At 34.7% G+C, this 27,500-nt stretch overlaps 3 protein-coding genes across 3 annotated transcripts; 2 read left to right on the top strand and 1 right to left on the bottom strand.

Moving 5' to 3' along the window:
- Positions 1–140: 140 nt before the first annotated feature.
- Positions 141–8,504, top strand: LOC112517712 (O-fucosyltransferase 19-like). The gene is made up of 12 exons (XM_025125095.1): positions 141–659; positions 1,265–1,337; positions 1,438–1,508; positions 1,606–1,694; positions 1,782–1,914; positions 1,999–2,231; positions 2,349–2,825; positions 2,933–3,155; positions 6,498–6,607; positions 6,685–6,740; positions 6,852–7,033; positions 8,271–8,504. The coding sequence occupies exons 1-12, from the start codon at positions 141–143 to the stop codon at positions 8,502–8,504; spliced, it is 2,400 nt and encodes a 799-aa protein (XP_024980863.1).
- A 6,101-nt stretch (positions 8,505–14,605) lies between these two features.
- Positions 14,606–16,538, top strand: LOC112517650 (tubulin beta-2 chain-like). The gene is made up of 3 exons (XM_025125019.1): positions 14,606–15,061; positions 15,229–15,498; positions 15,622–16,538. The coding sequence occupies exons 1-3, from the start codon at positions 14,668–14,670 to the stop codon at positions 16,302–16,304; spliced, it is 1,347 nt and encodes a 448-aa protein (XP_024980787.1). The 5' UTR covers positions 14,606–14,667; the 3' UTR covers positions 16,305–16,538.
- Positions 16,539–19,164: 2,626 nt separating this feature from the next.
- Positions 19,165–20,483, bottom strand: LOC112518362 (L-type lectin-domain containing receptor kinase VIII.2-like). The gene has a single exon (XM_025126024.1). It carries the CDS (start codon positions 20,353–20,355, stop codon positions 19,342–19,344), a length of 1,014 nt encoding a protein of 337 aa, XP_024981792.1. The 5' UTR covers positions 20,356–20,483; the 3' UTR covers positions 19,165–19,341.
- Between the last annotated feature and the right edge of the window lie 7,017 nt (positions 20,484–27,500).

The raw sequence follows: 27,500 nt of genomic DNA, 5'->3' as shown, positions 1-27,500 counted from the left end.
ACTATAAGTATAAATACATCCAAACGACATCATATTTGGCAGCCACATGGACTTTTCTCAAAACCCTACATTCATACCCGCTCAAATCACCGGTTTTTAATTCCCTTCTGCTCTCTTTTTTCTGTGATCGTTTCTTTTGGATGTCAAACCCTGCCACCACCTCCACCGCCGGCAGACACTCAACCCATCGCCGCCGTGCCCCGGAACTAATGTCTGATATCCTTGTACCCACAATAGACTCGTCCTTTGAAAACCCAAATGGATGTCAATGCAATGGTTACTTAGATTATGTATCGGAAACGACGGTTAATTGTTTAGGGTGTTGTACTGCCACCTGCCATCACCACCGGCACCACCACAACAACTACTTTTTTCTAAGAAAAGGGTCGGCGGAGAAACGGATTTTCAAGTCTTTGAGAGTAGGGAAGAATGTAGGGCGTAGCCTGTTGGTGTTTCTGATTGTTTTGGTGGTTTTAACGGTTTTTTTGAAGCTTGCATACATGACGGGGAGTCATGTGGCCAAGACGCAGGCGGAGTACGGTGCCGGAATGTTCATTTTGAGGGATTATAAGCGTGATTCAGTCGAGGCTCAGAGAGTTTTGTCAGACATTCATTCTTCCATGCCCATGAGAGTACTCGACAACTACTCAGACCATCCTGTAACCATCCATCTCTTCTTCTCATTTTCAATTTCAATTTCTGAATATTAATTATTTCAAATTTCTGGGGCTCTAAGGCTTAATCTATTGAATGATTTGAAACTGAAAAAATCGAGTCTTTAATTTCACCTTTTCTGGGTTTAGAACTCATTCAACATATAGAAAAATCATAGCAATTTTCTTGATTTTTGGTTTTATTTCATGACATATATGATATGGGTTTCTTCCCATTAACCAAATGGATTTATTTATTGATTTTTCGTTTATTTTATCAAGAACAAGGAGTGGGCAGCACAATGAGAAAGAGTCTTCGTAGAATTTTGAGGTTTGACTCTATTAGTCAACCTTCTGAGAAATTGGGTTTCTTCCCATTAACCAACTTCTGTGACCTTTCCACTTCATCCAAGTGCAATTACCTTTTTTACCCTCGTTTTCCTATTCCATCAAAAGCTATATTTTCCTAAAAAAAGTTGCCTCAGGTGTCTTTCATGATTCACATGTAATGCCAAAAAGATGATTAATTTAATTGTTAAATACAGTATTTATTTGAAAAATGGAGCATAGAAGGCTGATATAAGCTGTTATTTCTTGTTTGTTTCCCACAGGTTCATGAAATTTGGATGAAACCAAACAGCAATAACCATCATCAATGCATTGTTAGACCAAGAAACAGAATAAGTTAGTCGATGGGATTCTTGTTTTCATCGCATATATAATTCACCATCGATATCGAATCTTTACTTGACGTCGTTTCTAAACTTCTGTTTGTTTTTTACAGAGACAAACTCAGCGACCAACGGATACCTTCTTGTTCATGCCAATGGTGGATTGAATCAAATGAGAACCGGGGTGAGTTGTCATCCAAAAGCATCTGATCTATTTTGTTTTCTACATTATGGAACCGAGCTTTCTACTCTTAGAAATATCTAACTTATTAACATGCCAGATCTGTGATATGGTTGCCATTGCCAAGATTATGAATGCCAGCCTTGTTCTTCCTTCTCTAGATCATCAATCCTTTTGGACGGATCCTAGGTATCGTACGGATGATAAGATGTTCTCTTTTTGCTGTTTTTTTATGTCTGTTCTTTGCAGCATGATAAGATCATTTCATTTTGGCAGTGATTTTAAGGACATTTTTGATTGGAGGCATTTCATGGATGTTCTAAGAGATGATATAGAGGTTGTAGAGTCTTTACCACCAGAATATGCAAGAAAAAAGCCCCATCTCAAGGCTCCAATTTCATGGTCAAAGGTATGTGTAGTAATAGAATCCTCAAACTCAAAGGGAAAGATGGAACCTTTATGTTTGATTTTGGTCAATATATATTGAATGCAGGCCAGTTACTATAGAGGGGAGATGTCTTTATTGTTAAAGAAACACAAAGTAATTCAGTTTACACACACCGATTCACGGCTGGTCAACAATGGGCTCGCGTCCTCTTTTCAAAAGCTTAGGTGTCGAGCCAATTATCAGGCCCTTCGTTACTCTAATCAGATCCAAGAGCTTGGGAAGAAGCTGGTTGATCGACTTAGGAGCAAGGGCGGCCCCTATATCGCTCTTCATTTGAGGTAATACAATCTTTCCAATCCATTTGTCGTGTTGACTTGTGGTAAAACTAGACGTATATATTGCATATCTCTTAAAAAGGTTATAAATTTCAATATGGTTCTTTGTTTGATCCGCAGATACGAGAAAGATATGCTCGCTTTCACGGGATGCAGCCATAATTTAACAGTAGATGAAGCAGAGGAACTTAGAGCAATGAGATATGGTGTGAAGCATTGGAAAGAAAAGGAAATAAACAGCAGAGAAAGAAGACAACAAGGGGGTTGCCCCATGTCCCCTAGAGAGGCTGCTCTCTTCCTTAAAGCCATGGGATACCCTCCCAACACTAAAATCTATATAGTTGCCGGAAAGATATACGGGAGTAGGAGCATGGACGGATTTCGGAACGAGTACTCAAACGTGTTTTCTCATAGCACGCTGATGACTCGAGAGGAATTGCATGCGTTTCAGCAGTATCAGAACCGGCTTGCGGCAGTTGATCACATTGTTGCCCTTGAGAGCGATGTTTTTGTTTACACGTATGACGGGAATATGGCCAAGGTAGTCCAAGGCCATAGGAAGTTCGAAGGCTTCCGTAAGACGATCAGCCCTGATCGGTATGTACTCGTTCTAAATCACCAATGTGCACCTCTCACATTATGCTCTTCGTGTGAGCCCGGTTACGTGTACTTGAAATTAATGATGGTTTTGTTTGGGTTTTCAGGCAACAGTTTGTAAAACTGATAGATGGGTTGGACAAAGGAGTGATGTCATGGGACACATTTAGTTCTCGAGTGAAGACCATTCACGGAGAGCGGTTAGGTGCACCTTCGGAGAGGAAGGCGGGTGAGTCGCCAAGAGTAGAAGAGAACTTCTACTCAAACCCGTTTCCGGGGTGCATCTGTAACGATAAATCGAGTATCGACAGGAGACCACCGATCCCGAGAGTTTGACGAAAACAGGGGATTTTGCACGCTTGTATATCACACATACATACATACATACATACATATATATACATAGTCTTGCTTGATAACAATACGACACGAAAGATTTTATTTTTAATTATTGGATTTTAGAAAGTTATGGATTTGAATAGGTTTTCACATCTTATATATGAATATGAATATAGGCAATGGTACTTCACATGGTGATGTTTTTCGTGTTAGGTGTTTCTCACGTGCCCATCATGTGCATTTTAATCTTGCAAGAAATTTATATAAAATTCAATCCAAATCTTATGTCAACCCAACTAATAAAATACTAGAAAGGTATTCGAGCAATGTATGGAGACACATCTCAATTAAATGTTTTGTTTTATTCTTTATCTATGTCGATATAATGCAGTTTTGATTCAACTTGACGCAAGTAACTTTTGGTTTTCTATTCCTTTGAATCAATTATATGCAATTTGGTTTAGAAAGTTGGTGCGTGCAATCTTGGTCTTGGTTTTAATGAACATAAAAACATGGTATGGTTGTAAAGAGGTGTAATGTCATTAGTTTGGCAGTGGTTTTGATGCAAAATGGGATACCATTTTTTGGATAATTTAATTATTAATGTGTATTACAAGATAATTTTTTTACAAGGTGTACAAGTTTCTAGTCAACAAAGTGAAGCAACTGAAAGGAAAAATTCTTTAATAATATTAGTGTTCTAACACCGTGAATTATACGGTGATTAAAACTCCAATGAAGAAAAATACGTAATAGTCTCGACTCTAGTGAAAGTGCGATGTGTCTGAAAAACTATGGATTGTATTTATATTTATAACGTCTCATCCAACACTGTAAATCACGATTTGGAGAATACCAACATTAGATGAAAGCACGTCATTAAGTCAACATTTTCATTATATACCTATATATAGGGGAGTGATCAACTGCAAACCACTCAATTTGTACAAATCGTGCAAACCTCATTCAACCAATCATAATTTTTCATTTTGTTCATTTTTTTGTAATTATGAGAGGTTGATTAACCATTTTTACTGTGGAGGGTGTTAATCATGGATATTATCATCTTCATTATTTTAATTTTAGAGAAATACATGAAACAGTTTCATTAAAATTTCATTAATTAGTAAATGAAATAATTTCATAACCACATATGAAACAACTTCATCAAAAAAAGTATTATATGAAACAATTTCACAAGATTAACAATTTCATGAAAAAAATTCATAAGATTAACGACGGATGAGAGTAGTTTTTACGGTTTTTACAAATTGAAGTGGTTTTCATTTGATCACTTATATATATATATATATATATAGAGAGAGAGAGAGAGAGAGAGAGATTAGTAGACACTTGTAACTAGGGGTGTTAAAAAACCCGACCAACCCAATGCGAAATAACCTAACCCGATATCTAATCGAGTTGTAAAATTGTCAAACCGCAGGTATTGGGTTAATATTGGGTTACTATTATTTGAATTCAACTCAACCCGATGAACCCGATATCCTTTTATTTCCTGAATTTAATATGATTGTTGAATTTCTATTAATATATACATTAGACAATTACACTATCATGTATGTTTTTCATATACACATATTTTCAATCTATTCGCATCTCTATATAACTCATTCGTATTTATGTTCAGTAACTGTGAACATATATATGTAAATTGAGAAAATTAACTGAATGTGATATACGTAAAAATATGGATAAGTTGTATCAAATAGTTGATGATGAAAAGTAAATTATGAGTAGAGAAATAATATTCAATGTTAGAAAAATATTTTAATGTACCAAAATATCAACCCGACCAACCCATACGGGTTGGGTTGGGTTGGGTTGCACTTTGGTTTGGGTTGGGTTAAGATTTTTCGAAACCGCAAGTATTGAATTGGGTTGTTTAAATATCTTCGACCCGAACTAAATATTCACACAGGAAGATGACAGTGACATACAAATCAATAATATTTGAATGGTAATATAAAATATCTTTTAGTTTTAATATTTTAAATATATAAATCTGAAATTTGTTTCATTGGCAATGGCATCCTCCGTCAAACCAACAAGAGGAGAAAAAGAAAGCAGTCCCTATTTTTGTTCATTTCTTTATATTGATTCTGAGTTTACTATGAAGTTGTGATCGTATAATTATTAGATTGAAATATGTTAGGCTCAGACCACATAACTGGATCGAATTTTAGGGTGCGGTTTTTTACAGTTCGAGGCACATGCGGTGCGAACTGGACAATATCAAACATCTTTTTTACTGGTTACTTGAAGGATTCAAAACTGAAGGATAATCTGAAGATATCACAAGATTTGAAGAAGAGAACGATTTTGTCTTAAAGTTGGATGGAAGCCTCTTTCCATTAGGTAAATGAGATATTCATCTCTCCCTTTTGCCTTTATAAATAAGAGTATGAAGGAACCATTCAGTATACATTCTCCTTCAAGCATTTACCTTTGGCTTGAAGGTCTCGAGCAATAGTTTGTAATTCAATTTTCATCATTTATTTTTTGTCTTGTATTTAATTTCAAGTATTACGTTTTTGCTCACTATTTGTCCTCTGCGGCAATACTTTTAATTGAATTTCAATACAAGTATTTCTTATATATTTTCTCTACTTGTTTTTTTTTAATTTTATAATGAGTTAATCACCCTTTTGGGGAGGTTTAAGTCAAACTTAAGACTAGTAATATTACTAATTCTTAAGCTTGGCCACTTAAGTCAGGACTTTAACTCAACATGGATAAGTCAATCACTTTAAACTGTTAATATTATATTTTTGATTCAGAGATGGACGGATTCACAATACGGCTTAAGTGATGCACAAAGATTTGAAAAAAATCTTTGATAATCATGTAGAGATACAAATAGTGTATGTTTTTAGCTAAGGCTCAAATATTAGTCAAAATTTTCACTACAAAGAGATTTGAGTATTAATCTTCTGACTAATGGAAGTTGATACTTTTCAATCGCTTAACTAAATCGGAAAGCTTAGAATATGCGATAGTGGGAACTTTGTAGGCATTATCTATAATACTTCATTTTCGAGAGATTGAAACCATTCTAGAGGAGCAGTTGATTCAGCAATTTCTAGTCCTCTAGTACTTTTATAGATGCTCCTGTCACACCCTTGAAATTATCGTTGGTTGGCTAGATCTCTTGAATGAAAGTTTTAGACTATCTTGATTTAAATTATGGTTTCCACCATGATTAAGTAAACCTTATGATTTGATTTGTTGAAAAGTTATGTATTGATTTTATGGTGGGAAGCTCTTGAAACCTTAAACTTTGGTTCTTTTATTAGTTTTAATTCCATTTAAAAGCTTGGAACTGAGTTGGGTTTGAGTCTTGGTGTTTTTGGGGCGAAACAAGGGAAGAACAACAAAACAGGGTATGGAGCGACTAGGTCGCGTGGTACGGTGGTAGATATCAGGTAGGTGCCTTAGAACTTAAATAGAGATAAGGTTAAGTTTTTGTGTGGTAAAAGTGATCCATGCTTATCTGATTCAGATTCATGTGTTCGATACTGTTGCCTCTTAAAAGTTTAGAGTATTTATGTGATCCAGGTGAGTTTTCTTATAACATTTTGAACCGAAATGCATATACTATTAAATCTTCACATCAAGAAATAATAAGATACCGGTATACCTATTTGATTATTGTTCAGAGTGTTACAGTATGTATATTTAACAACGGTGTTGAGCCAGTTGGGCCAACGTGTATATTTAACAGCAGTGTTGAGCCTGTTAGTCCAACGTGTATATTTAACAACGGTGTTGAGCCATTGAGCCAACGTGTATATCTAACAGCGGTGTTAAGCCAGTTGGGCCAATGTATATTTGACGGCAATATTGAGCTGGTGTGTCAAGCTTATATTTAGATGGGTTATAATGTTTGAGAGTTATTATATAATTTTATTTTAAGAACGAGTAATATGATTTGGTTTTATATAATGTTGTATTGATAAGGGATTTCATCACTAGATCTTATGGTCTAACCCTTGTTTTGTTTTAAAAAATATGCATTTTAAGGCAGCCTCGGATAAAAGGTAAAGGGAAAGAAAAGGCTGTGAAATCATCGTTTTGGATGCTTATATGGGGAGCATGTGGATTTTATCCTGAAATATTGACTTTCATTTGAGCATTGGTTGCTTTTTTTTTCTTTTTCAAAGTATTTTCCATGTTGTATGTCACGGCTACAACATGTTGAACTTTTACCATTTGATCTTGAGATTGAAAGAACAATAAATAGACGTAGATGAGGTAGAAATGATGGCAATTTAAGGTTTAACATCAATGAATTACAAACCAAACCTTACATAAAGTCTAGATTAATGACGGGAGAATAAAATCCAACAACAGTTTCTATCTCCAACTTACGGAATATTGTCCCCAAATGGCCAAATCCTTCTCGTGCCTCTAACTAACGCTCGTATCATCGAAAATGTCGCTAGTACCATTCTCAAACGAGAACATGATGCATACGCAAAAAAATAAAAAGAGTTAGGGTTAATGCTTAGTGAGTTCAAGTAATTTTCATCTTTAATATAAACGGTAAAGCTAAAAAGAATGTTATTTGAATCAACATTTCCAAATTAAAATGTTGTTTAGTATAAAAGCAACATATTTCCCAAAACCCATCATTTTTGTGATGAGAACGCGTAAATCAAACACCCGTTTAACATGAATCAAAACCTAATACTCATATGAGATGCAAATAAGGTTTAATTATCAAACACTAAAAACATGGATAAAACTCTATGATCCAAAACATTAAAACATGGGTAAGATCCAATATACCAAAACCACAAATTATGGATACTCTTCAAACCCAAAAGAACACCGAAAAACATGGATAATACACTATCATAAAATAAACACCTTTCAGTGACGGAGGAGATCCGTATCCATCGAATGTGGCGAATGTTGAGTGCATTTTATGCACCTAACTTTGTATATTTTAGTTGTGTCTTTTATGCTTTCTAGTCCTTAGTTTAGTCCTTTCATGTCTTTTTATTGTTTCCGAGTTTTTCTCTAATCACAGTTGGAAGTTCTTTCGGGGATAGTTTTTAGGCTTTGGTATGTATTTTTTTGTAGATTGTGCATAACTTTAAAGATGAGAAGAGTGAAGGCAAGCTCAAGGTAATTAAAGAAAAGAAACATCAAGGGAATGTGGAAAGTGAAGCCGAAAACGAAGAAAAGAAGAAGATAATCGAGAGTGAGGAGGAGAAGCCATGTAAGGGAAATCAGAAGGACTTAGTTGTTGCCATGCTTCACGGGCGTGAAAGTCTACTTTGCAGGCGCAAAGAAAAACACCTTAATTCATGTTGAAAGTCTATGCCATCGTTTGACGGGCGTGAATATTTCTTCACTGTCGTGAAACACTACTCCAGGAACATTTCAATTTTCTACCGCACTTTCACGGTCGTGAAAGTCGTTTCGATTTTAAGTAATTTTGGGCTTCTTCTGTGGGCCAACCCTTTTAGGTTTTCTTAGCGGAGGCCATTTTGTTTTTCTGAGAATACGACTTTCGCTTTCTCTCCAGCTCTTTGGTCGACTTTTAAATTTCTTGGGGAAGAAGATCAACGGATTTGAAGCTTAGGCCATTGGAGATCGATTTGCATTTGGCTTTCATACGTTATTGAGTATCTTCTTTCCTACCCTTTAGTTTATATTTGATTAACTCTTGTTTTATCTGAATATTATCATTGAATGAATCGTTCTTTGAGTTTCCTCAATCAATCCTTCTATGTTCTTGCTACTTTGTATCAAAGCTTTAAATTTTTTGCACTTCTATATCTCACCATTACCATAATCCGAACTCGACGTTACCCAGTATTCTTTAGTTGTAGCTGTCATTTGTTTTACTTAATTTTGCTATTAATTCCTTCTTGTCTTCCTTCTTCCTTTAATCTCGTTTAATTTATGTCCAATTAGTATAATAACCAAATCAATCGATTCACATAACTAGGTCATAATTATTAAGTGGTTAGTGTTTAGACCGTCACCTCCATGTGATCGACCCCTATGCTACATAACCTGTATGCTTGCGTTATAAATTCAAAACAACATCAGCGAACAAAAAGTAAGCCATACAACAACGTTATCAAATAGCACCTCAAGATTCAATTTACCTTAGTGCCTACTCATCTGAGTTTCACCTCAAGGCTCATGTCCTTAGTGTCTACCCCATCGGGTAGCTCCTCAAAACCCATGGTTCTTAGTGCCTAGCACTCCAGGTAGCGCCTCACGACTCAGTATTCTTAGTGCCTACTCTTTGGAGTTTTACTTCAAGGATAATGATCTTAGTGCTTACCTCTTGAGGTAGCACCTCAAGGCTCAAGTCCTTAGTGCCTACTCAACATAGGCCAAAAGCCTCAAAACAAGGGTATGGGAGTCCGACACATTTGAGCTCACCTCCGCAATACCCGTGGTCCCGGAGTCCAATCCCACACGGGTCCCTCTTCGTTATACCAACACGACCACCATGCTTACTCGAGCATTGGTCTCAGAGTAAGAACATCAAACATCCTCACTCATCACATGACTCACTCACATACTTGTAGATTCATTGCATTACAATCTAAAATCACATGACTCCAAATGAATGACCAGCACACTCAAAACATATAATTTTCAAACAAAATATATTTTAAAAAAAATTATACAAAATAATGATAATCTGACGAAGATATTATATGAAAAATAATAAAAATAAATAAATTATCATCATTTGCATTATAAAATCAAACCTTAAATTATTGATGCAACAGAGGCCATGTTAAAATCCCATGTGACATACAAATGACTTTTCCTTCTTTTTTTTAACCATATGCTCGCTCCCGTACCATAATCACGTGAAGATGCCCAACACACACTATTTATTGATTTTTTAAATGTCTTATATAAAATATTTACTTGACGTTGTAGCAGAAGCATTGGGTTCTGGTGAGAATGAAAATTACAGTAAGAAAAATGTACCCTTTTATTCTTACATGATTAACATTAATAAAAAACACGGAATCAGTCATCTTCTAAAACGTAATTCATGGGTTGGTTTGAGATTAAAAGTAATCAATAGTCCAAATCCATCTTACATTTCTCGTTTTAACTTCTATTTTTACATGATCTTTCGTTTGTAGCAATATATGTAAATCTTGACTTATTTTCGAAATTATATTTTTCAAACTAGATTTTTTAAACATTATATTTTAAATTATAAACATTTAAATAAAGATAATTTTTAAATGAAAGCACTTTTTTATTTCCATACATTTTTCTTATTTATCATTACGTATAATTATGTGAAACATTCTGATTGAATTTATGGATCGGAATAATGAGTCATTGATCGACCATGATTTCACCGTTGGTCACATGTGATGTTTTTAAAACTTGACCTTAATTTATGATAATCTAATAACTTGTTACGAGTAGGGATTATTTTGTATGATTTTTATATCTTGACAAGACGTTTTCAATAAACAGTAATTTATTATTAGGGTGTAGGAGATTGGGGGAGGGGCAACGATAGGGGTGTTGGTTTCATGGTCATCGTCGTATAATGATCATATTGGTTGTAATATTATTAGCATTCTTGGTGACGATAATAGTAGTAGTAGTGACAATGGTAATGGTGGTAAACGGAACCACTACGACCATAGCAGTCATGGTCATAATGTGAACGATAATTAGGAAAGAAGAACAGAGAAATGAAATTAAAACTTTACGTTATTAAGTCCCGTATACATATTAATAGATAGCCATCATGGATAAGACAACACATATTTACCAACAATAATGAGAGGCACCACACACTTTCATTTGCTTTCAATTCACTCAATTCTATTTATTATTTCCTCTTCTCTTTTTTGCATTTTTCCCTATCTTTATAATACTTAAAAGGAGTGTTTGGGATTGCTTATTTAAAACAGTTTTTGTTTTTTTACAAAAGCACTTATCAACTTATTATAAGTCAGAAGGATTTAACTTCTTCAAAAACTCGTTATTATCGGTTTGGCACCGGTATAAGTTGTTTATCCAAGCACTCAAAAGTGCTTATTACCGGTGTCACACCGGAATAAGTCAATAAATTGTTTTATAAGCAATCTCAAATATCCCCTAAATGTTTTATAGATGAAAATAATTTTGAATTACAATATTTCAAAAAAAAAAAAAAAACCAAAACCATTGAATTGTGTTAAAAAAATAGAATTAAAAAAACTTTTATATATCTATTTTCAAAATTTTATTTTATTCAAAAATAAACACATTATTCCTGCCTCGAAATCACATAAATCGTATTATAAAATTGATAAAGATGAAATAAAATGAAACGTTAAAATCAAGATGTATCTCACTAAATTATGCAAGTAACGTTGTAGTTATAATTAATGTATATATTGAACAACTCTTAGACCATATGCATATTTTTTACTAACTTTTTAATAGTTTAATAGGTTGGTAATTATCAATAAAATATAATCGAAAATGAATAAATTATATCAAAATGAAACGTATTTTGTTTGCTGTCTTTTTAGGAAATCTACATTCAAAAACTCCAGTTTTTATCCACGACTATGCATGTCAACAAAAAAGTTTAGAAGTTTTTAACATCGTTTGGCATAAAATTATAGGGGTTACTATTCATACTCCCTCTCACTCACATTGAAAAGTCCAGATTTCATACGAATCTTGAAGTAATCTTCATCAAATCTCAAGAACAAAGATGAATACAATATAGATTGGAGAGAGAGAATTAATTTGCTGTCAAATCACCTTTTCTCTGATTAATGATGTAATCAATGTGTAATTACAATTACAAAGGAAATACTATTTATACTTAGGAAAATAAAGCTAAACTAATTACAATAAAGCTAAGTAAATGTAGAAACTTGAATACAACATTTTAGCTCTAATCTTGAACCCAACACACATACACCTAGTTCTTACCCCCTATCCTCCACTCACATACCCACTACAGGACGGGTGTGAATGATTCAAAAAATTACAACACCTTGATTTTTTATTCACATAGTTGTTGCATATTCTCTTAATTGTAGAAAATTCATAATATGTTATGTTAATTGTATCAAATACATCGTATGTTCCCTAAAATGAATCTTTTGGAAATAGGTTTTTGTTTAAGCCAAAGCTTTGCTCAATCGGACGTCTAATGATATGGAACGTCAAAGACCAAACTCAACCAATAACGGATGTTAACTTAAAAAAGTAAAGCAAAGACGTTATAGATACCACCAGAGTTGGTGAAGTGAGAGAACCCTCAAAAGAGAGTAAAAACCACATGTGCGGAGATGTGTCCACCACACGATTAAGTGCTTGACAACAAGATTAGACGTCGTTGTTAACAATAGTAGGTTATAGTACGAAACAGAGAATGCAATAAAGTAAGCAAAATACAAGCATGTTGCGAAGATGATCATAGTGAGTAGTAATGTATGTTTATACCTCTTTTTCTCCATGATTGCCCCTTCAAATATTTCGTACTGCCTTGACTTTATCCCGTGAAAGAGGGAGGATCCCTCGAGATCATAACAACCCCGACTTCTTCAAATCATTTCTTGACTTAGTTCTCACGTGACTCATGCAAAAAACCTCATTATTAGCATATATGTATCTTGTATAACTTTATGTATAATCAGGCCCTTATTTTTGTACGTCTAAGCCAAATAGGATTGTGTTATCCTATCTGTTGAATTTTAATGAGAAAAGCGATTCATAGGAAATATTGGTGTAGATTCAAGAAGTGTGGACACTGTGGCAAAACTTCTTGCATGATATTTCCGCCTCACGAGTACTTGTCGACTCATATCATGTTGTAATATTGACCACAACAATTGTCAAAATAGACACAGAAACAAATTACGTTTATTTTGATATAATTTATTAAAATAAATCAAAAAACAATATTTAGATATAAAATTTAAATTGAAGAGACATGTAAGTTTAAAAAAAATATAATTAAATCTAAAGTGAATGAGAATTGATGAAAAGGTAGATCTAATGCAACCTTGTCCATGTTCATACCCATGTGCATGTCGTAAAGATTTCCATTTTCTTCTTTTATAAGCATGCCATGTGACTCATCCATGTAAAAGAAAATAAAAGCACATTTCATTTAAAACAAGATTAGTTGTGTACTGTTGTAAAGCGATGGGAGCCGTGAATTTTAACGATTTTGAAGTTTCACTGATTTTATTAGAGAAGATTTAACGATGATATAAGTTACACTTGGTCTTTACTTATTAATATAATTTGAATAAATAAAAGTTATGGTTCTAATTACAGTTTATCGATGAAAAGAATTGTATAACAGCTTAAAATCCAACATATTTAAACGACTCCACAAATGCGTTCGATTTACACCAAGAGCAAAGAATCAATAGATTAAGAACGAGACCGAGAATTCTACACAATTGAATAAGAGATGAATGAGAGAACTTTTAATAACTTATGGTGAATATTAGTTTGAATCTCACATTGGAGGATGAAAAGAAGACAAAGAGGTATGAGAGGATAAATGCACGAGTGAAAGGTGTCAAAAGTATATTGAGAACATGAAAAAAAAAGAGTAATAATATGCATTGGTAACTTGTACTATATGATATTTTAATTGTAGATTAAGTGATTTTAAAACTGAATGCATAAAGTAGTAGTACTTAATGTATTATGAGTTGTTTTTAAGACTTTTAATACTTTGTGCATTATAAATTATTTTCAAGACTTTTGATAAATCTGATTTATAAGGTAATATAGATGCTACCATTTTATGAAGAAATATTGAAACATAAATTGTTTTTGTTTATAATATATTTAAAATTAAACGACTATTTTTGTTAATTTTTCTTTAATTTGCCTGTTTATGATATTTGTTTTTATTAATTATTGACAAAAACAATTCTGATTTCTCTCACAAATTAAATGCAATTCAACATTCTATTAAATATAATACACTAATTTAATAAATAATTTTCCATTAATTAGTTTAGGGAATAAATTAATGTCTAATTACTCTTAAAAGTTAAGTAATTAATAGTATTTAAATCAAACATTTTTTAGAAGCTGTTGTACTACATTTATTTGAAATTTCATAAAAATAAAAATAAAATCATTTTATTTAATAAAAAATATATTTTTTTTGAAAAGAACACTACACTTTTTCTAAAAATATTTTAATTGTTTTTATTTGCCAGCTTTTAAAAATAAAAAAAAATAAAAAATCCGGGCCAGGTATTTCGTAACAAAACGGGAACGTTTCAGTCACGTTCCATTCAAACTCCCGCTTCGCATTTCAAATTTTAACTTTCTCGAAAATCCCATTAATTACCGTTTGAGACACCTACCCCCCCCCCCCTCCCCCCTACTTCATCTTTATAAAAGTCCGTATCAACACTCCTCCGCCCCACCACCAACTTTTCACTCTTTTCAAATTCACTCGCTCACAAACCCTGATTCAATTCAATTTCAAAAAAAAATGCGTGAGATTCTTCACATCCAAGGAGGCCAATGCGGCAACCAGATCGGTGCCAAGTTCTGGGAGGTGGTTTGTGCGGAACACGGCATTGATTCCACCGGCCGTTACCAAGGCGATTCCGATCTCCAACTTGAGAGGATCAATGTCTATTACAATGAAGCAAGTTGTGGCAGGTTCGTTCCAAGGGCTGTGCTCATGGATCTTGAGCCCGGTACCATGGACAGTCTCAGATCTGGTCCCTATGGTCAGATCTTCCGACCGGACAACTTTGTTTTTGGCCAATCGGGTGCCGGAAACAACTGGGCTAAAGGTCACTATACCGAAGGTGCCGAGTTGATCGATTCGGTTCTTGATGTTGTCAGGAAGGAGGCCGAAAACTGTGACTGTCTTCAAGGTATGTCTCTTGGGCATTTTATCGAACACCTTTTTGTTATTAGGGTTTTGTTTCATTTCTTACCAGGATAGATCTAGACCTTTGCTGTTTAAATCAGGGTTTTTGACATCATGGGAGGGTTATAACTTTGGGGGTTTTTGATTTTGATTTCCATTTTGTATATGCAGGGTTTCAGGTTTGTCATTCGTTAGGAGGGGGCACCGGATCGGGTATGGGTACCCTTCTGATTTCAAAGATCAGGGAGGAATACCCAGATCGGACGATGCTGACTTTTTCTGTTTTCCCGTCACCAAAGGTGTCTGATACTGTTGTTGAGCCTTACAATGCCACGTTGTCAGTTCATCAGTTGGTTGAAAACGCCGATGAGTGTATGGTTCTTGATAATGAAGCTCTGTATGATATTTGCTTCAGGACCCTCAAGCTCACAACTCCCAGCTGTAAGTTTCTAATTACCAGCTTTGTTTTTCGATCTAAAGAATCTTGATCGTAATTTGAATATTTTTATTGAAATCACACAATAGATGGACTGATTTAGTCTGGGTACTTTTTTGGAACAACAGTTGGAGATCTTAACCACTTGATTTCCGCCACCATGTCCGGTGTGACTTGCTGTCTCCGATTCCCTGGCCAACTGAACTCCGATCTCAGAAAGCTTGCGGTGAATCTTGTCCCATTTCCCCGTCTCCATTTCTTCATGGTGGGGTTTGCTCCTCTTACTTCACGTGGGTCTCAGCAATACCGAGCCCTAACCGTCCCTGAACTCACCCAACAAATGTGGGACGCCAAGAACATGATGTGCGCAGCCGATCCACGCCACGGCCGGTACCTGACTGCATCGGCCATGTTCAGAGGCAAAATGAGCACAAAAGAAGTGGATGAGCAGATGATCAATGTCCAGAACAAGAACTCATCCTACTTTGTGGAATGGATCCCAAACAACGTGAAATCAACGGTCTGCGACATCCCACCAACAGGTCTGAAAATGGCGTCTACCTTCATTGGGAATTCTACATCGATTCAGGAGATGTTTAGGCGTGTGAGTGAACAGTTTACAGCCATGTTCAGAAGGAAAGCTTTCTTGCATTGGTACACTGGTGAAGGGATGGATGAGATGGAGTTCACAGAGGCTGAAAGCAACATGAATGATTTGGTGTCTGAGTATCAGCAGTATCAAGATGCAACAGCTGATGAGGAGGGAGAGTATTATGAGGAGGAAGAGGAAGAAGAAGGTCAGGATATATAGAAGAAGAATGAATGGATGAGAGTACCAGTTGTCAGTCTCTGGCAAGGGGAAGAATTTGAGTTGCTGCTTTAATGATATGATATGTTAGTAGGGCATGATTTGAATACTTGATGATGATATATGTTGTTTCTATGTCTGAATTACTTACTGCTGCTTGATGATATATATTTTGGTTACTGAAGCTACATGATCTGAAATCGCCTTTGGAATAAAATGATTAGTAATTTCCTGTTTCGGTTGTCTATGATACGATTCAGCGACACGCCCCTTCTATGAGGAAAATGGCGTTCCAAAGTTCTTTAATCCTTGTGAAAAGATGAAGTAACTGTATTCAACCCCTCCTACAATACAATACTTTGTTGAATTATTGTCATCCCATTCGATTCAATCCTTCCCCACTTAATTATTGGTGATTATTAAAGGAACATTGTCATTCGGTTGCACTTGCTTGTTATATTGGTAAACTAATTTCAAAATAGTATATGTTTTTTAAAAAGTTAAAGTAATGTGTTCTCAAGAATTATTATTCGGGAAAATCACTAAAACGGCTAAAATATACCTGATTTATTAACGAAATGGTCAACTTTTACCGAAATTGACAAAATATCCATATGGATCGCACCCCGAGGCAGAGGTTTGACCATGGGGAGCGATCTCTTTTTGTTTGACCAAATAGTACAAAAAAAATATTAAAAAAATTAATTTGGTGGGGATCACATGTATCTGCTTTAGGAAACCAATACTATTTGCCTCGACAATTGGGATCTACCCCCGGGGGAGAGATCCCCACCTTACCGGACCTACCTTCGGGGGTGATCCATTTAATTTTTTCTCACTTTTTTGTCTTTTAGTGTATATCGATTAAAGAGTGTTTAATAAATAGAAGACGATTAAAACTGTTTTTTTTAACCTTTTTAAGATTAAATGTCACGGTTTTAGTTTATAAAATAGAACTATGATAATTGTGGACACAAAAAAATTATTTGTATCTGATTTAGGGGACAAAAATCAAATATTATATCTGATTTATGTAGTTTGACCGTTATTTCGTCTTTTAGTGTTTAAATCGATGTGACAATTAAAGGTGTTTTTTATAAATAACAGACGATTTAGAGTGTTTTTTAATCGTTTTAGGACCATGGTTTTAATATATAAAATTAATCATTTTTATTCTCACAACCCGTAACCCGTAAACACAATCTACCGTGACAATCCTTAAAAAAATATGATTGTACGTGAATAATTCTAATTTTTACCAATTTTTTTGGAACGTATAAATTAACCAACGAATGTTTGGACTGCGCGGTAAACTTTGATGGATTACGGCACTTGATGGATTTCACACATAACCACCATCGTCGACCACAAAGAGTGTCAACATTTCCGGTAAACTTAGATGAATGACGTTATGGAACATTAGCACATCGTCGTCATCGCTTAACTGATATAATATTTGTAAAGAATTTGTTTTATAAAATAAAATGAAAGAAGCACGTAAACTTAACTTTTTTGTGACACGTTTAATGACACCAGAATGCGATATTGGCGAAGGCAAACATAATACTTGTACAAGGGAGCTTAACGGAAGGTACTCTAAGACACCATTTATCTCTTGAATGAACCGCTACTTCAAAGATACACCAAAACTTCATCACTTTGACATGATTTAATATTTGTGATGAGTAGTGATGGTAGATTGTGTTTAATGGGTTAAGGGTTAAAGATTGTGATGGTTTATTGTGTTGAAGGGTTAAAAGTTGTGAGAGTAGAATATATGAGAATAGAAATGAAAAAGAAGGTCCAAAAAATAATAAAATAGGAGGTTGACATTTATAATGGAACTTGTTGCACTAAAAGACGAAATATGATTCAACATAAAATATCTAATATAATATCTGATTTTTGTTCACCAAATCAGATACAAATAATTTTTTTCGTCTCCACAATTATTATAGAATATCAACATTTCTTATAAGAAAAAATATAACAACATTCATTGGTTAATTTATGCGTTTCAAAAAAATTGGTAAAAATTAGAAATATTCACGTACAATCATATTTTTATAAGGTTTGTCACTCACGGTAGATTGTGTTTACGGGTTGTAAGAGTAGAAATGTTTTATTTTATAAACTAAAACCATGACATTTGGTCCTAAAAAGAAAAAAAAAACAGTTTAAATCGTCTCTTATTTATTAAAAAATCCCTTAATCGATATACACTAAAAGACAAAATAGTGGAAAAAAAATAAATGCATGAACCGCCCGGGGTAGATCCAGTGAGGTGGGGATCGCCCCCGGGGGTAGATCCCCATTATCGAGACAAATAATGTTGGTTTCCTAAAGGTGATGCATGTGGGCCCACCAAATTAATATTTTAATATTTTTTTGTACTATTTGGTCAAACAAGAAGTGGATCGCCCCTATTGTCAAACCTCTATCCGGGGCGATCCGTTTTAGCAATTTCAATAAAAATTGGCTATTTCGTTAATACATTAGGTGTTTTTTGATCGTTTTAATGATTTTCACTATATGTTTTTTAAAAAGTTAAGTAATCTGTTCTCAAGAATTATTATTTTTGCTTATGAAGAAATACATTTATTTTTTGTTCACAAAATTATAAAATATCCTTAATTGAATAAACTTCATATTTTCCCTAATAAAGACATAAGAATCAAAGACACAAGATGTAATTGAAAGTAGAGTTTTTAAAAGTAGATTTATCGAAAAAAGAACCAGAAAGTCATGGATACAACCCGTGAACCGTTTGCATCGTTACAAACGGGAGCCACGGTGCACCATCTCCTACAAAGCCGAGGAGCAGGGTGCACCATGGTTCGACCACTCGTCGAGCACACATAAACTTAAAGGCCACATTGCATTTCCAATCTTAAAAGTCTGCATCTAAAATCATCATAACATTGTACAATATGGAACCACATTTTGTTCATGATATTGCACAGCATTATAACTAAACTACAAACCAATCCCTAATCATAAAACCCACATTCATTTACAAATCAAGAAATCAGTAAGTAACCTACTTCTCATTTGCAGAGGCTTCATCAAGAACAATCTTCAGTTTCTTGTGCTCGCATTCTTGCAACGATTTCACGGTAAACTCTTCGGGCACAATCGGCTGCCGCCTTTTCCCGAATACCGTCCACATAAACATCACAAAAAATGTACTCAAACCTCCACATCCAATCCCAACTATCAGTGCTGCAAGAATCTTGATAACACAGTCACTTTCTTTAGGAACCTTCAATTTATGTTCTTGATTCTCTATAGAATTAGAAACCATTGGATCTAATGGCTGAGAATGCATCCAATCGGGTGCTCTAGATGCTTTAAAGCTCCAATAATGGATCTCACAGGTTTGTGAAGAATTCCCATTTGATGAAATCAATCCCACAAAAACCCCTTCATTTTTGGGCCATATTTTCGAAAGATCGATTTGGGTAAACAGCACTGGATCGATAGGTCGTTTTCTGCCAAATCTATTCAATCTAACCTCCACTCGCCTTGACCCTGCTTCGTAATCGATCCAAGTTTGCATTCTTTCACTACCATTCAGTACCAAATTGACAGAAGAAAGATTCATAGCTTTCACAGATACAAACATGGATGAATCAATCCCACTTTGAGCCTCATTCATACCAAATGCAACACTCAAGAGCCCAAACGAAGCGTTATAATTATATAAATCTAAAGGATATCCATATGGGAACACCATAAAAGCTAAACTATTCCCATTTGAGATGGAAAAAGAAAAATGTGTGGAGAATGATACCAATTTCTTAGGAATTCCTCCATATATCTTGATGGGTCTTTTGTAAATCACTCTGCCAGCACTGGAAGCTGATGGGGCAGTAAGCTGTAGTGATGAACCGCCATGAACGACCTTGGCATCTCCATAAAGCGCAAGAAAGGAGTCAAAGCTTGAATCTTTACCAAAGTTCTTGAGGGAAAACGATGTATTAGAGTCTGCAGTTAGGGATTTGGACAAGAAAATGAAGAAAGAGAGGGTAATGAAGGTCCTTGAGATGGCCATAACTTGTGATCTGGATGGTTTGTTAGCAAGAAAAGGCCATGATACTGGTGCTAGGGTTTTGTGAAGATGGTGGTGATTTTATAAATGGGGAAAGAGAGGTTGGAGGTTGTGAAAATTAAATGTGGGGTGTTATTTTACTGGTTTCTGCTGCACTCTCTGATGGTCTCTCCTTTTGCTACAGTGGTTGACTGGTTGCTGAGTAAAGGTGTTTGGGGGTGAGAGTGAGGGTAAGGGTGAGGGGTGCGAAAATTTACAAGTATACCCTTTAATTTTCTCCTATTTACACTTAGCTACCTCCTAATTATTGGGTTCTCTCATTTTGTATCCTAGACGAACCGTACCTAAGAACCTGTTCTTGTACATCCTTACATGAAACCATCCAAAATCAATCAAACCGAACCACATATTTTATTGAGGCATGAAAAAGGTCATGTTAGGCCTTTTATGACTTTAAATTGCACAACTGTTAGATTGAAAATAAAACACCCCTTTATTTATCTACTCGTCGTTGGTGACGGAGCGAGGATGATCTCATTCATGATCGGCCAAGTCCGAAAGCTGCAAGACTCCAGCTGCCTCCTTTTGAGCTCGTCAAGCAGGCGTTGAACACGGAATAAGACTCTCCCGCCCCTTCGACATCAAAAACAAAGAAAAGTAGGATATAAAAGTAAATACACTAATATCCAAGGGGGTAGATTGAAATTAACCAATATGTTATATGTAATTGCTTTTCACCTTCCTTTTCCTCCTTTCCCACAGTGAAGAGTTCTTTTCCCTAAAAGACAGTTGTCATAGGTGATACAAATTCTTCATTTTTGTTAAATTGTATCCTTTTACTTTTGATCAATTACAAATTTTACCTTGTCTAGCATTTGTTTTTCAAATAAAGTCCCAAGTGCAAAATTATTCGGTAAACACTTACCAAGTAAGCGTATAGTAAACGGCCCCTTAGTTATCATTCATCAAAATCTTACTTATATTGAACAATATTTGCTACCTTAGTGTAGATTAGGATAAACTGTCGGGTCTTTTTTAAACCAATTTTTTGAATTCGACTGGATAAATACTAGAAATTTTTAAGAGTAGATAAAAACCGAGCTGGTTTAGACTGAAGGTCAGTCCAATTTTTTTTAAATTATTTTTGTTAATCTTTTTTAAAGACCAGTTCAAAAGCCTAGAGACTTATTTTGGATTGGACCAGTCTAGATCTAGGCTAGATTGTTGGTTCAAGTTAGGTCTTTACCTTGATAAATACGAACGAAACATAGGTTTTTCCAAACCGTGTTAACTAGGCTTTAACCAAATTGGCCTGTTCACACCGGTCCATTTGCAACTTTATAAGCTAGAAGAAGATATATTATAGAACAATAAGAAAAAAGAAACATAATAAAGATCTTGACCATAAAATAATAATATATTTATAATGTCTAGATTCTGATCAACAGAACCTGAAATTCTTGAATCTAATATATATATATATATATACACACGAGAACGCGAGAACACCCTTTTAGTATAGACAATCACATGTGATACTATTATTTCATCACATATGATACACATGTGATACTAAATCAGAAATACGGACGATTTTTGATGCGATCTTAGTTGCGAGCCAAGTCGTCCTTACACCACTAAGCCCCCTCACAAGTATTATCACATGTGATAAGGGTGTTGTTGATATTATATTATAATTCATCAAAACCACCATATGGGATGCTAAATCATAGACGCAGACAACCTTTGGTGCGACCCAAGTCATAGAACACGTCGTCCGCACATCACAAGGTCTTCTTATGCATATTATCACATGTGATAAGGGTGTTCTCGTAAAATGGAGGTGTTCTCGTTTGAACCTCCACCTATATATATATATATATATATTTTTTTTTTCTTCCTCCCCCGTTCTTCTTTCTCTCTTTCTCGCTCTCTTTCTCTTCTTTCTTCTTTTTCGTCCTCCTCCTTCTTTCCCTTCGGAGTGCCTTGGTTATTCTAGTGGATGTAGTTCACCCCCACCCAAGAGCGTTATTGTCTGATTTTTAGCGTTTTAGTGTTTTATCTTGATCTGGAGGGGTCTACCCCCTCCCTATCAAAAAAAAATATTGGGTGCAGTTTGTTGTGTTTAAATTCTAAGAGTATGTTTTAGAAATAATAAAAAAAATAAGGGGTTTAATTGAAAATAATACAAATACCAAGGGATTGTAATTAAAAATATCCAGCAAAAGAGATTCCTCCGACATATACGGACATTTTAGTATTATTTTGTCCGACAAAAGAATGGGATTTTTCTTAACTTTCTTGATCGACACGAAATTACATCTAAAATATATTTATATATATATATATATATATATAAATAACATTTCTTTTTATTAAAAAATCACATTATTAATTCAAATAATGTGATTCTGTAATCATGCTGAATCCAATATTTATAAAATATAAAGAACAAGAGAAAATATGTTGAAAAATATTTTATAAAGTAAAAATACCGATTTGTATAAGTTAAAGGAATGGAGTATGTATGCACCATGCCTAGTTTAGCACTATCTATTCTAATAAAACTAATGTACGCATGGTTTCAAGCCATCTAACCTTTTCTTACATTTCTTATGTTCAATAAAGTTTCTTAATCCATATTTCTTTTAGTTCAATGGATGTATGGTGGATGGCCGATGGCGAACGGAAGTGGTGGATGGTCGGTGATGATGGAAGGTATTAAAGAACAACATAAAGACGATGATCGAAGTTTTGTTACTATAAAAACTTTTGGATACACGATAACATAGCTACATATATCTTAAGGGTTGGGTTATACGATAACATAGCAACATTTTCACAATGTGTTTGTTTCATATGTATTTGATTCACAATGTGAAACTTATTTCACATGTACTTTTTGTTTCACAAATACACCAAAAAGGTTCATATAATGAACCGAGTACATGTGAAACAAATATATGTTAATTACTACGTTACATTCTAGCTATAGATGAAAAAAAAATCATATAAAATAGTACATGATGAATTAATTCTCAAAGTTATTATAACTTATGAAGTTATTAAAAAAAGTTCCTTCTAAATAAAGTTTTACACATCTTGATTAAAAAAAACCTTAAACATATATAAAAAATGGATACCAAAATTTTAAGATTTTTATTTAAAATCTCATATTAAACATGTTAAGGAAGGAAAACAAAAAATACTATAGAAAATAAAGATTAAGGGGTCGTTTACCAAATGCTTATCTGGGTAAGCGCTTACTAAGTCACATTACCTTACTGAATGACTATGACAAGGAACAAGAATCTTACCTGGTAAGAGCGAAAACAAGGACCGACAATCTTACCTGGTAAGTGATGACGACGACTCTTACTATAGTTAGCGCTTACCGGGTAAACTATTACATACTATATCGTTTTGGTGGACTCAAATCTTACCAGATAAGTAAATGATAGTATTGAATTTTATCAATAAGCACTTACCGATTTGTGTTTGCAAAGAGGGAGAGGGAGATTTTTTTTGTTATTCCAATCAATAAGAGTCGTTGACATAAAATCACAAAAAGGTAAAAAAAAAAAAAAAAAAATAGATCAATTGGGTTTTAATGTGTAAGGTTGAATGGTTATATGTTTAAACATTTTTTTAGGTTAAATTTGACTATGAAATTCTGATATTTTTAAAAGAAGGAAAAGTCAGTTTTTGATGTACCAAAAAACTGTTTAATGTTTCTAGGAAAGTCACACATACCTCCAAACATCCACGTAGGAAAAATCAAAAGTTATATATGAATCACTACATGATCAATGGTCAAATTTTGATAAAAAACAATGTTTTGGAATGTAAATACGAAATGTCAACATGAGTTAAATGTGGAGCACCATACATTATACCGATTTATGTTTGCAAAGTTAAACACCATGTGAGATGTTGCACCCAATCTAGAAATCAGGCTACTCCTTTGCGACCTAAGTCATACCATTCTTCTTGTGAATCTGGGTGGCGTGTCCCTGCGATTTTAGTCACCTAAATGGTAGCCCCAACTGCCAACCACTGTGGTTCTCGTTCAACATAGTGGCTCATGCTAGTGTTGGTGCGGCTTTGTCCACTCCTAAAGTTGGCTGGACGGGCCTGGCTTCCAGCACCTATGTGGGGACGACCTCCTTCATGAGACCTTACCTGTCCAACTTGTGGCCCGACCCATTTTGAGCATGCAAGGGGTCTTAACCCTTGGCTAGTGCTTCGCTCTTTTGGTATGTAAAAAGCTAAGATCAGTTTTGGTAAAACCCTTGTTTCTCCCTCTACATGCTTGTTCTCCGAGTTTTCAAGAACTCTTTGATTTCTCCATTATTGTAAGTTGTAAATCTCACCATCAAAGTGATAGTTGATCGGTTCTTGGCATCCTCCGCCCATGGTTTTTCCCTTTTCATGTCTCTCTTATGGTTTATGTTTCATTCTATTGAGTGGATTATTGTTTACATTACTTAGTGCTTGATCATCTTATATTGTCAATTGTATTTCTGCTTAAAATTCCGATATAAAATTTTAGTGCATCACACTTGGTTATTTGTGTTCTATCAGGATCCAACTATTAAGTTTTTAGCTCTTTGAATCTTGATAACGTCACAACACATCACAATTATTCTAGTATATCGTCTTTTGAGATGGATGGACTGGTACAAGAGAACCAAACTGCTCGTATATATTTTGTGTATTTTCTTCCAAACGCTTTTATTTGTGCATTCTATCAAAAATGATTTATGTTATATAACAATTTTAATTGAATAATAAATTAGTGGTAACTACCAACCTAATGTTTTCTCTAAACTACCCAAAAGAATTTAAATATTCAAAATGTCTTTTTCATTAAAAAAAAAGAAATAAAACATAAATTCAATTAAATTCTATTACTTCCAAAAGGAAAATTAGATTGAAAACTTGTAAAAGTAAAGTTATACGAGGTCTAGTGACATTGGAAGAATCTATAACAAAGATCGATAACATTTAATGAAATCGAACTTGAGCATTTGAATATAATCATTTAACATCATAGTATCACGAGTTTCCGTCAACTTTAATGTAACATCCTCATAATCATATTTGCATATAACCAAGTATTTCATATATCATGAAATACAAATATACATATTCGGGTCCAAATATACAAAAGTTACATTATAAAAGTAGCTACCAAATTTTTCCACAACATTCATGTACATAATTTGTATATATAACAAGTATTTCAAAAAGATCATATATAAGCATGTTCTCATCTGCATCCCACATAAGCATATATATATCTTATAGTTTCCATTTTCCTTTATCCTTAGATTGAGCTCGATCTGTAATGCACATTTTTGAAACACGAAATGAGGGTTAGACCTTGAGGTCTAGTGATAAAAAAATCATTTGATGCAATTACAGGGTGAAAATCACCAAATCAAATTATAAATTCATATTGTAATACCAACTGTTAGGACCAAAATTGTCCTAAATATCATGAAAGATTTATTAAAGCAATTTGGGCCAAGTATGGAAGTCTGAAAATGAAGACTTCAGACTTTAGGTAAGCTAAGTCTGAAAATGAAGATTTCAGGCTTCGGGTTGGCTAAGTCTGAAAATGAAAACTTCAGACTTCGAGTTGGGTAAGTCTGAAATGAAGACTTCAAAGTTGCACTTCAAAATTATAATTCTGAAGAGTCATTATTCAGAGTTATACTTCAGAGTTGCACTTCAGAGTTACAAGTCTGAAGAGTCATTCTTTAGAGTTATACTTCAGAGTTGCACTTGGGAGTTATAAGTCTGGAGAGTCATTCTTCATAATTATACTTTAGAGTTGAAATTTGCATCATACAGAACAAGACCACCCAGAGCCCCTCTGGTCCTTAAGGACTAGAGCAAGCCAACCAAAGACAAGGCCAATTAGAAGCAAGGCCAACATAAAAGCAAGACCTGGAACCAAGAACTCGGATTTAGAGCTCGGACATAGAGAGTATGAAGACCGAAGTCTTACATGCAAATAGCCAAGTACTCGGATATAGAGCTCCACTCCCAGACATAGAGCCTCTGCATAGTACATGCAGAGCCTCTAGATCTCCTACTTAGCCCTAGAAGTAAGGTTAACATAAAAATACAAGGCCAACCAGAGGCCCTTTGGTCTTACCAACCAGAGCCCCCCTCTGGCCAACTAGAGCCTCTGGTTCGTCTATCCAGAGCCTCTGGGTTAAGAAGACTTAAAGAATGAGTTCCAATTACAACCAGAGACCCTCTGGTTAAATATGAAAATCAACCAGAGCCCTTTTGGTTCCTTAAACATGCATTGGAATATTTTCTAAGATTCAAATAAATAACAAAAATAAAGCCATCCATAAACCAAGCCAACAGGCCCTCTGGTAAAGCAGAGTCCCTTTGGTTCCTTTAGGGTGCGTTTGGTACGCAGACTGGGTGGGACGTGACGGGACAAAAATAAATAGTGCCATGTTTGGCATGCCATGGGACAAAAATAAGGTTGGACAACATTGGACAAAAATGAGTTTTCATGGGACTATTTTTGAGTTTTTTTGTTCCACCAAAAAAGGTGGAACAACATGGGACTAAACCTTGAGATTACAATTTTACCCTTATTAAATCACATCAGGTACAAAACCTAATTATAAACTCCATCGCCTCCTATCTTTCTTCATCTTGCAGCTTGATTATGGCCTCCATCTTCCATGAACTCCAAATCGATTCCACACTCCGATTTCCACGAGCTCAAACTTGATTCCAGATTCGGGTAAAATTTCTTCTCTATCTTCCATGATTGTCGATTTCTCCATAATTTCCTACACCAAATCGATTTCACGAACTCGATTCCACGAACTCCCGCTTCCACCAAATCGATTTCTTCATACTTTCCATGGTTGTCAATTTCACGAACTCCAGCTTCCACCAAATCGATTTCACGAACTCCAGCTCCCACCAAATCGATTTCTCCATATTTTCCATGGTTGTCGATTTCACGAACTCCAGCTTCCACCAAATCGATTTCACGAACTCGAAATCAGTTTTCGAATCGATTGGTGATGTTCATGTGAGATTTTAGCATTTGCATATTATGATGGTGATGTTCATGTGAGATTTTAGCATTTTGCATTTGCATATTA

This window comes from Cynara cardunculus (assembly GCF_001531365.2).
Source record: "Cynara cardunculus var. scolymus isolate 2C chromosome LG 9, CcrdV1, whole genome shotgun sequence".
Taxonomy (NCBI): Eukaryota; Viridiplantae; Streptophyta; class Magnoliopsida; order Asterales; family Asteraceae; genus Cynara; species Cynara cardunculus.
The sequence above is the reverse complement of the archived record's forward strand: the minus strand, read 5'-3'. Positions and strand labels throughout refer to the sequence as shown.

What these genes read in the sequence shown, in the direction of transcription:
- LOC112517712 (XM_025125095.1), top strand. Translation starts at nt 141, where the DNA reads ATGTCAAACCCTGCCACCACCTCCACCGCCGGCAGACACTCAACCCAT. An exon ending in ACAACTACTCAGACCATCCT is followed by an intron (nt 660 to 1,264) that starts GTAACCATCCAT and finishes TGTTTCCCACAG; the next exon opens with GTTCATGAAATTTGGATGAA. An exon ending in TGAATCAAATGAGAACCGGG is followed by an intron (nt 1,509 to 1,605) that starts GTGAGTTGTCAT and finishes TTAACATGCCAG; the next exon opens with ATCTGTGATATGGTTGCCAT.
- LOC112517650 (XM_025125019.1), top strand. Translation starts at nt 14,668, where the DNA reads ATGCGTGAGATTCTTCACATCCAAGGAGGCCAATGCGGCAACCAGATC. An exon ending in AAACTGTGACTGTCTTCAAG is followed by an intron (nt 15,062 to 15,228) that starts GTATGTCTCTTG and finishes TTGTATATGCAG; the next exon opens with GGTTTCAGGTTTGTCATTCG. An exon ending in CAAGCTCACAACTCCCAGCT is followed by an intron (nt 15,499 to 15,621) that starts GTAAGTTTCTAA and finishes TTGGAACAACAG; the next exon opens with TTGGAGATCTTAACCACTTG.
- LOC112518362 (XM_025126024.1), bottom strand. Translation starts at nt 20,355, where the DNA reads ATGGCCATCTCAAGGACCTTCATTACCCTCTCTTTCTTCATTTTCTTG.